Source organism: Beta vulgaris, chromosome 4 (assembly GCF_026745355.1).
Source record: "Beta vulgaris subsp. vulgaris cultivar EL10 chromosome 4, EL10.2, whole genome shotgun sequence".
NCBI lineage: Eukaryota > Viridiplantae > Streptophyta > Magnoliopsida > Caryophyllales > Amaranthaceae > Beta > Beta vulgaris.
In genome coordinates this window covers 40,243,164-40,253,041 of record NC_079205.1, presented here as the reverse complement: position 1 = coordinate 40,253,041, position 9,878 = coordinate 40,243,164, and the positions used below count along the sequence as shown (strand labels likewise).

The 9,878-nt window shown below is 36.7% G+C and overlaps 1 protein-coding gene across 1 annotated transcript; it reads left to right on the top strand.

Annotated features, from left to right (window-relative positions):
* Window positions 1–730: 730 nt before the first annotated feature.
* On the top strand, window positions 731–8,548 carry LOC104891274 (eukaryotic translation initiation factor 3 subunit B). The gene is made up of 11 exons (XM_010676943.4): window positions 731–938; window positions 1,012–1,252; window positions 1,867–2,013; window positions 5,400–5,528; window positions 5,732–5,860; window positions 5,950–6,033; window positions 6,148–6,272; window positions 6,357–6,549; window positions 6,673–7,205; window positions 7,350–7,458; window positions 7,962–8,548. Exons 1-11 carry the CDS (start codon window positions 832–834, stop codon window positions 8,301–8,303), a joined length of 2,139 nt encoding a protein of 712 aa, XP_010675245.2. The 5' UTR covers window positions 731–831; the 3' UTR covers window positions 8,304–8,548.
* The last annotated feature ends 1,330 nt before the right edge of the window (window positions 8,549–9,878 follow it).

Genomic DNA, 9,878 nt, shown 5'->3' with positions numbered 1-9,878 from the left:
GGCTCGGACGATGCACTGCGTTAGTTACAATTATCAAATATATTATTATTCATAAGTTTCATAATTGATTCTATTAACTTCTCGTAATATTTTGTCTAGTGTGAAATTAGAAAACGGGCGTTATGAAATGATAAATTGTTCAAAAAAATATGTAAGGAATTTGGGATAAAAATAACGATTTCAAAGGAATTTGGGTAAGAGAATGTTATTACTTAATAAAAGGGTTAAAGATCAAATAGCTTGTCTACATGTTTTTATAATTACATATAATGTTATAACAAGGTATCGAACACGTGACTTTTGAAATGAAAAGTTGAAACTTAACCATTAATAAAATATGTATTCTGTACTAATATATTAAAAGGTTTTCCTAAACAAGGAAATTGTATCACATGGAACTATCCTTTAGAGTTTTAGCTTCATGTATGTCATGAAAATAAAAATAAAATAAAATAATGTATGGTATAAGATTTGATCTCATGACCTCAAGTTTGTGTACTAATGTCTAAACCACTAAATCAAGTAATATTTGATGTTATAATTTCAATGTAAAATACTAATAAATGAGATATATATGTATCCGAGTATAGTCCAGGCCTTAAAATTAGTTACTTATTATGTCATTAGATTCATTTTCCTCACTTGATAAAAAGTTACAAAAGTTAAAAATCGAAGTTGGAACTGTTTTTATGAGGGGATTAAATCAATATTTCCCCTATTAAAAACCAAAATCATTTCCTTCCCCAATCTCACTTTCTCAGATAATCTCCTACCAAAAAGTACAAAACCCAAATTCTCTGGAAAGTTCTATCTCCAGGCAGTGCAGGCACCATGACGGTCGACATCGACGCAATGGCGGCGCGACTCGGCGTGGATCTGACGCAAGTGGATTTAGACTCCATTCCTCTCCCTCCCGGCGAAGATTTCGGCGTGACAAGGTTATTATTACTATTTACTCATACAAATTTGAGCCTTATTATCATAATTTGGATTCTTTATATTTCTTCGCAGTGATGACGAAGCGGCGCTTCAAGAAGAAGAGAACTCCGATTTCGACCAAGGTCATGGCAACATAATTGTGGTGGATCATCTTCCGCAAGTTCCCAAAGAAAAGTTTGAGAAGCTAGAAAGTGTTATACGCAAGATTTACAGCCAAATTGGTGTAATTAAAGAAGATGGTTTTTGGATGCCAGTTGATTCCGCTACTGAAAAAAGCCTTGGTTATTGTTTCATCGAGTATAATACACCTCAGGTTTGTCTATTTTAGTTCTCTCTAATCGTCGAGGAGTAACGTATTTCTAACTCTTGTACTCAAGGCACACAAGACAATTCGAGTTTGAAATTTGACTGTTAATTACTCTCAATTTATGTTTATAAATATTACTTTCTATGCTTAAAAATAGTTGCACCATTTCATGTTTTTACACTTTCCTATTTATAATTTCAAACAATGATATCTTTAATTATCAATAAGTAAGAATTAGAGAAAAGTTAGATATTAAAAGAATATACATTGAGATGAATTTAACAAGATTCCATGTGACCACATTTTTGCTAAAATATAAATAATCAAATATAATTGAAGTTTAAGATGTGAATAGTATACAATATGCAAATGGTGCAACCATTTCTAAATTAAGGAAGTATAAGAACATGATAGTATTGTAGTTTTTTGAAGACAAATCAAAGGGTATGAATTATATATATATATTTATTTGTCATATCATAAGAGATATTCGTGGTCAAAGCAAATTTGGTGCCTTATATTAGAAACTTTGAAACGGAGGGAGTAACTTATTGTTGCTCTCTTTGGTTTTACGGTAGAAGGAGAAGTTGTAATTTGTTTTTTTTGGGATTTTTTGGTAGGAAGCTGAGCTTGCAAAGGAGAAGACGAATGGGTATAAGTTGGATAAGTCACATATATTTTCTGTCAATTTGTTTGATGAAATTGAGAAGTTTATGAAAGTTCCGGATGAGTGGGCGCCGCCTGAAACAAAGCCTTATACTCCTACGGTAATATTCGTGAGGTTTTGTTTGTTTTATATTTATTGGATCGGAGTGTTTATGTTGAGTTGTGTTTGCGCAATAGTAGTTTATGGAGATTAGAATTATTCAACATTAGGTTAATTGTAGCAATATGATTCTTAAATTATTATGTAATGTGGTTTGTTGAACTAGAGAGTAATTTCTTCGCTTGTGAAATTTTATGTTTTACTTTTAGCTGAGTTATTTGTTGATTTATTTCATGCTCCTATATTGCATTCATCTCTGTTAGTATTTGTAAAGGAAGATAAACTGATTTTTAGGAGGAGAGAATATTGCATTTCAAGGATTACTCAGTGGTGTTTGGTTGGGAATTTAGAACGGAATGGAAGGGAATTGAGTTCATATTTTTGTTGTGCTTTTTTGCAATAGAACTTGATACCAGGGTTTTCAAACTCCACCTGAACCCCCTACATATCTCCTATGATTCTAATATTATTTTTTTGGCTAAAAACCCTAGTTGTTATACAAGAGGTAGAAGAGAGAAAGTGGGGTTATGAGGCAACGCCAAATTTAAGTCTAGCAATGTATTACCGAGGTTTCCTCTGGTAGAACAGAGTAATCGGTTTTTTTCTTGAAAATCTTCTCTGTTTTCTTATGTCGGGTTTTTGAAGTGTTGAAATTTGAGATCCTGTCAATACTTGCTGGATCGACTTTTATGGTACCTTTAAAATACGTGGAAGTGATAAAATTCCGTTAGTTGATTTGTGGTGTGATTTGATACTGTCATTTCAAAGTCTTTTCCTTGTGTATGTCATTTCGGATTATATCAAGGTCTTTAGAAGTATTTAATAAAAGAAATTTCTGAATAAGTTTTAGAAATAATGGTTAAAACTTAAAATACTTTCGAGAAATTTATTCCAATCTTGAGTTAGCCAAACAGTAGGAATAAGATACATAATTTATCCACATTTGAACCAAACATGGCTACTTAGGTATGGGTTCTCAATCCATAACACTTTCCATTACATTCCAATTTGTTGAACTAAATGCTCCCGAGAGTTTGCATCTTCTCATATGTAAGACGTACTGGTCTCTTGGTATCTTTCAGTCACAACTCGTGATGTAGATTTTGATCTTGGGGTTGGGTAGAGTATGTATTATTCAAAGATTTTTGCAACGACATTTGAAATGGCTTTATTAATGGCTGGTACGGAACTGCTGTCCGAATGTTTAACCTCCTATACCTGGAATGAAAAAGAAATAAGGATAGGATATTGTAAGTTTCTGGATATTTTTGTTCAGTAAAGAATGATTTATTCAAAGTTCATCATCTCTATGGATTGTCATATGTAGGTCTCACTTGTAACTATAATGTTTTGTTCTAGGAAATGTGTTCAAGAAAAAGCTTGTGATATGAAAATTTTGCATGCTGATCCTCTTTGTAAAATGTTAAAATAGAACTTTTCTAATGGCTTGGAGCTTCACTTGCCCATTTCTATTTCCTTTTCCTCCTCAAAGCTAAATTAATAATGGGGAAGAAAAAGAACGAAATTTCAGCATTTGTCTTTTTACAAATTCTATTCAATGTTGAAAGGGAATTAACATATCTTTGCCACACCGACAACCACCATAACTGGGACCCGTTTTGTTGGACTTGAACCTTATGAAGTCACGTGATACTTAATTTGGTTAATTGTGTCACATCGATCTTTAAGGTTAGAAGATTCTTCGATACGTACACAAAATTTCTCCTAGTCATGGTCCTCATGGAGGTGGAGGGAGAGGGGATGGAGTTTAGGAATAGGAAGTTCAATGAGAGAGCAGAGAGAGGAGAAGGAATGAACATTCAACATTGGTGGTAGCTTTTGCTAACAAACCCTTGGTTCTTGTGTAGATCTTCCAATGCAAAGTCAAACCTAAATTCTATCAAATAAACTTTCAATTTTTTTTGGAAACGATTTCCACTGCGTTTAATATAACTAAAATTCACATATATTTAATATTTCCTTCCCAATGCCCTTTCCTGGAATTGGAGACTATGATGAAACAGGTGTTAATAAAATATTGTTGACAGTGCACATATCTTTCATTAGTAGACAATTTCTTGTTTGCTACATTTTGGGAATTCCTTGTTCTTTTTCTAGATAAGTAGACCTGTTTCTGTCTTCTTGCTATTTCTTTTTTATCGATTTTCTTCATGTTTGGCACTCTACATGCTGCTCCAATATGAAGCCAAAATTCTAGTTAAGTCTCATAGTTGTGCACTTGTATAGTGTTCCAGTGGTTCTTGTTTTCCTTTAGGCTACAGCTTTAAAATGCATGCATTAGGCGAGCCCTTGGTTTTACGTGAGGTTCGCTATTTGGAAGGCTTCTGCCTATTACGATGTTAGGTGATAGTATCAAAAAGTGAACCCAAAGGTGAATTTCTTGGTTCCTTTTCTGTCGTACTTGGTGAATGTGTACTCAGTGCTTTGGGACCTATAATAAGGACTGAAAATACTCTAAATCTTGTAATCTAGGGGAGGTTGTTTATATTCAGCAATTAGTTCGCCAAAAGCAATTGTATGTTTTCCTTCTGGTTTTATGATACTTCATTCCATATTATCTGTTCATTGAAGGATATGCAAACATATCAATTTTTATGGCTTTCACATTCAGAGCTCATTGGTTGTATGTAATCATCTTCCAAAGTGAATAGTAATATTGCATTACAATTTTCGAGTGATGGATTAGTGTAAATTATGTTTGTTAAATGGATAGAGAGAACTATGACTGGAGGTAATTTTGTGTGTGTGTGTGTGTGTGTGAAGATATTGGGCCTGCTGTTATTTTCCCAGGTTGTTTGATTGTGTGAACCAAGGAAAAAAATTGCGGATGTGGTCGTGATCGCGGTAACTTTTGCGTTGTTATGGAAGAGGCTTGTAATGGATGATGAAACGGATCGCGGCCGAGGCGGCGTGAATTTTTTGAAAAAGTTCTTAATTTGTTCTAACATTGTTTGCATTGTTTTAGTTTAAAGCATAATTACAACATAATATAATCAAATCTAGTGGACATGTTCTATCAGCTATATAATTAATTCATAAATTATTTTTGGCCAATGTTTGAAAAGCGGTTGTAACAGGGATAAAAACGTTCTGGTGCGGCAATTTCGCGTTACAGAACGGACAACGCTGCGAGAAGTATGTGATTTTTTAATAGGGTGTTCCATAATGGGATTTTGCGGAACGACAAATTCAAAATCCGTTACAGAACGGTTGTTGTGTAATGGAATGGGAAAATTTTAATTCCGTAGTGTGAACGTCTTAGTCGATCTATGTTTCTTCCGCTTTCAAGCAAATAAGCAAGCTTTGGATATGGGCGGCTACTTATATACTTGTTAATTGTAGTAATATGCTTATATGACCTTGCAGGAAAATCTCCAACATTGGCTAACTGATGCAAAAGCTCGAGACCAGTTTGTAATTCGTGCTGGTCAAGATACCGAGGTCTTATGGAATGATGCTAGACAAATGAAGCCTGATCCTGTTTATAAACGCCCTGTATGGCCTTTAATCTTTTGTATTGTTTTTACCTTTCTACATGGGAACTAGAGGATGTCAACATATACATGCAGTCATTTTGATCATTATTTTTTGCTAGACCGGTTTTAACTCTACCAGCGAAACTTTTGACATTGTGGTCAGAGAGTTGGTCATCTTTCTGTTTATTTGCATAACAGTAATTGTTTTTGCAAATTTTGCAGTTTTGGACTGAAAGCTTTGTTCAATGGTCACCTTTGGGAACTTATCTGGCTACAGTCCATCGCCAAGGTGCTGCTGTTTGGGGCGGGGCCTCTGGTTTCAATCGCATACAGCGTTATGCCCATCCTATGGTTTGTTTTCTACCTGTAGTTGTGTTTGCTTGAGGTTTAACCATTTATTTGATTGTGTTCTTGCTGATGCCAAATGGTGTCAACTTTAGGTTAAATTCATCGATTTCTCTCCTGGAGAGAATTATCTCGTTACTTACAGTAGCCATGAACCAAGCAATCCGCGAGACACACATGTAAGTTCTTTGCTTCTCACTGAAGCCATTCATGGATTCTTTTCTCCCGTAATTGATTGGTTTTTAATGTTTTAACTGTGGATGTCACTGACATAATATATGTGTTTATGTTAGAGGGTCGTAATCAATATTTTTGATGTAAGGACGGGAAAGGTGAGGAGAGATTTCAAAGGAAGTGCTGATGAGTTTGCAGTTGGTGGAACTGGTGGTTTGACTGGTGTCAATTGGCCCATTTTCAAGTAATGCTCCTTATCTTCAATTTGAAACAAGTGTCTGATCTTTAGCTATTTCTTCATATTGATATCATGTGTATATATGTGTAGATGGGCTGGTGGAAAGGATGACAAGTATTTTGCTCGAATTGGGAAGAATGTTGTGTCTGTATATGAAACAGACACCTTTAGTCTTATAGACAAGAAGTCTATAAAAGTGGAAAATGTTATGGACTTCAGCTGGTCTCCTACCGATCCAATATTAGCACTTTTTGTTCCAGAGCTCGGAAACCAACCAGCTAAGGTAAGTTCCTTGTTTTATCTACTTCTCTTGGCTTTGTTTTTTAGTTGATTTACTTCCTATAGCTTGTTGCATTGGGTGAATTAGTTGCTCTACTGACTGTCATTATATTTCTACTATTTTCAGGTGAGTCTCTATCAGATCCCTAGTAAAGTTGAGATCAGGCAGAAAAATCTGTTCAGTGTTAGTGATTGCAAAATGTATTGGCAAAGCAATGGAGAGTACTTTGCTGTTAGAGTCGACAGGTATACGAAAACCAAGAAAAGCACGTATACTGGCTTTGAGCTTTTTAGGATTAAGGAGCGTGACATACCTATCGAAGTCTTGGAACTTGAAAATAAGAATGATACAATTATTGCATTCGCATGGGAGCCCAAAGGCCACAGATTTGCTGTTATCCATGGTGATAATCCAAGGCCTGATGTAAGTTTTTACTCGATGAAGACTGCTCACCACACAAGCCGAGTTTCTAAGCTCACAACTCTTAAGAGCAAGCAAGCAAATGCTCTTTACTGGTCACCTGGTGGTCGATATATTATATTAGCAGGGTTGAAGGGTTTTAACGGGCAGCTTGAATTTTACAATGTTGACGAGCTTGAAACTATGGCCACAACTGAGCATTTCATGTGTACAGACATTGAATGGGATCCTACTGGAAGGTAATATTTTATTGATTCTAGCTCTGTAGCTAACAAGGATATCTTAGTAATTCGGGCTTTGCTTGTTTGCTCATGTTTTTGGAGACTACTGCCCTACCATCTTTTGCATTGATCAATTTTAATTATTTATTTAATCATTTCTAGGTATGTTGCAACTGCTGTTACTTCGGTTCATGAGATGGAGAACGGGTTCACCATCTGGTCCTTCAATGGGAAATTGCTTTACAGAATATCGAAGGACCATTTCTTCCAGGTAAGATAGATATTGATGTAATTGAACCATGTCTGGAAACCTACTTCAGGCCATGTATAGATTTGTGAACTTCACATAGTCTAGAATATCGGGTGAATACCCTTGTTCTTAGACTGTTAGGATGTTTCTGATGCTAACTTTCAAGGTTGACCACACCCTTACTAGATCCATGCTCTACCTTTTGCATCCTTCTTTCTTGTTTAGCATTTTTGCTTCGTCATAACTTAAATATTATATACATTTGAAGTATGTTCGCAAATTGCAAACATTGTTGCCCAGATGCCCCTTTTGATATGAATGTATGCCGAAGCTGTATAATATCAGAGTTACAAGTCTAGCTAGAAACTGATGGTGTCCTTATGATGATCTCCTGATCCTTCTGCATGCTTTAGTTGTAGCCTTCTAAACATTGTTGCAAATTGGTTCTTGGTGGTGATTGTCTTTAAATCTGATGGTCATTGGATTAAATTCTAAACCTTGTAATGCTGTAATATGTGTTGCAGTTTTTATGGCGCCCTAGACCACCAACCTTGTTAAGTCCGGAAAAGGAGGAAGAAATTGCAAAGAACTTGAAGAAGTACAGCAAGAAGTATGAAGCAGAGGACCAGGATGTATCTCTGTTATTGAGTGAACAGGATCGAGAGAAGAGGAGGTTGCTGAAGGAAGAATGGAATTCATGGCTCAACATGTGGAAGAAGTACCACGAAGAAGAAAAATTAGAGAGAGAAAAGCTCCGAGATGGTGAAGTTAGTGATGAAGAAGAGGAATACGAGGCCAAGGAAGTTGAATGTGAGGAGATTATAGGTGTTGAAGAAGAAATTGTATCCTTTGAGTACGAGCAGTAGTAAGGCCAGCAACCTTCCCCTGCTATGTCATTCTTGCTTCACCATTACTTTGAAGGCGAGTTGCTGAGAGAACGACGGACTTTGTGGCGGATATTCTGGTTTTGCATTGGAGTCTTTTATTTATTGATTCCTCTTTTAGTATTTACTTTTTCTAAATGTACGCTGTAAGGATTTGTAGAATAGGTTCTTATCTGATGGAATTTGCCTGTCAATCTTATTTACTTGGAAGAGTTTTGTGTGGTTCAGAGAGATGTTGCTCATAATGCTTACCTGAGTATTACAGGTTCTGGAGTGGGTTCCTTTTTTTGGTTTGTTTTGCTTCGCTGTTAGGTAGAATCTTTTGTGATTGCCTAATTGGTCTTCCTGGGTCTTTGAATCGTTTTTTGGCTAGCGACATGAGTTTCGGGTTATTCTTCCTTTTTTAAGCCCTTAGGGCTATGTATAAGGTGTTTAAAATGAAAATAAAATATTAAATCAAGTATTTATTATCTCAACTGATGTGAAAATGTGTCTTGAATTCTTAAATTGTTTCTGTTATAACGGACGTGAGAGAGAAACAAATTATGAATGCAAAAACAATAAAAACAGACAACAGATTTACGTGGTTCACCAATTTGGCTACGTCCACGGCAGAGAGAGGGAGAATATTTTATTATATGAGAAGAACAGATTACAGAGAGAAAAGAATGTATTTCGTGATAAGAAACCCTAGAATATAAACAGAGTATTTATATCCCGTCAGAAAAACGTGAAAACGCGTTTACCGGGCAGCCGCCCGATCGGGTCGGGCGAACCCGCCCGATCGGGCGGTAATTATTTCCTTCCCCAGCTTCGTTGCGCGCCCGGTCGGGCGAGAACGCCCGAGTCGTAATTCGGTGTCTCGCCCGATCGGGCGAAGAGGCCCGATGGCATCGGGCGAGACTGCTTTTCACTTCCAGCTCTTCTCTCGTTGCGGGCCCGATCGGGCGGCCTCGCCCGACCCGATCGGGCGGTATCCAGAAACTCGCTTTTGACGCATTTCTTCGAACACCTTCGATGCACAATGATTCAAGGCATATTTCTACAAATCTCCACCTTGACTTGAATCCTCTCATAATAACCCAAAAACAGATGCATTGATCACAACGCCCAGAATCTCCCAAACACCAGATTTGTCCCAAAAGACAACCAGACCAGATTAGTCCCTAAGGACCCCAGAATTGCCCAAAGAGGGCAATTAACAATCACGAACATTGAGTAAGTCCAAACAATGTTGAAACTTACTCTGCGGAACCGGCTTGGTGAACATGTCAGCAGGATTATCAGCAGTTCCTACCTTTTTCACCTTAATTCTAGTCTCACTCCTTAGGAAATGGTATCTAACATCAATATGTTTAGTCCTCTCATGATGTACTTGATCCTTAGCTAAACATATTGCACTCAGACTGTCACAGTACACAGTAGCCTGATCATGATGCAACCCAAGATCACTAACTAGTCCTTTTAGCCATATTCCCTCTTTAGCAGCTGCTGTCAATGCCATGTACTCTGCTTCAGTAGTAGACAAAGTAACTGTAGCCTGCAAAGTTGCCTTCC

Bases quoted from the DNA above. Each gene is read 5' to 3' on its own strand.
- LOC104891274 (XM_010676943.4), top strand. From the start codon at position 832: ATGACGGTCGACATCGACGCAATGGCGGCGCGACTCGGCGTGGATCTG. The intron at 2,014-5,399 runs GTAATATTCGTG...ATGACCTTGCAG, and splicing joins CAAAGCCTTATACTCCTACG to GAAAATCTCCAACATTGGCT. The intron at 5,529-5,731 runs GTATGGCCTTTA...CAAATTTTGCAG, and splicing joins ATCCTGTTTATAAACGCCCT to TTTTGGACTGAAAGCTTTGT.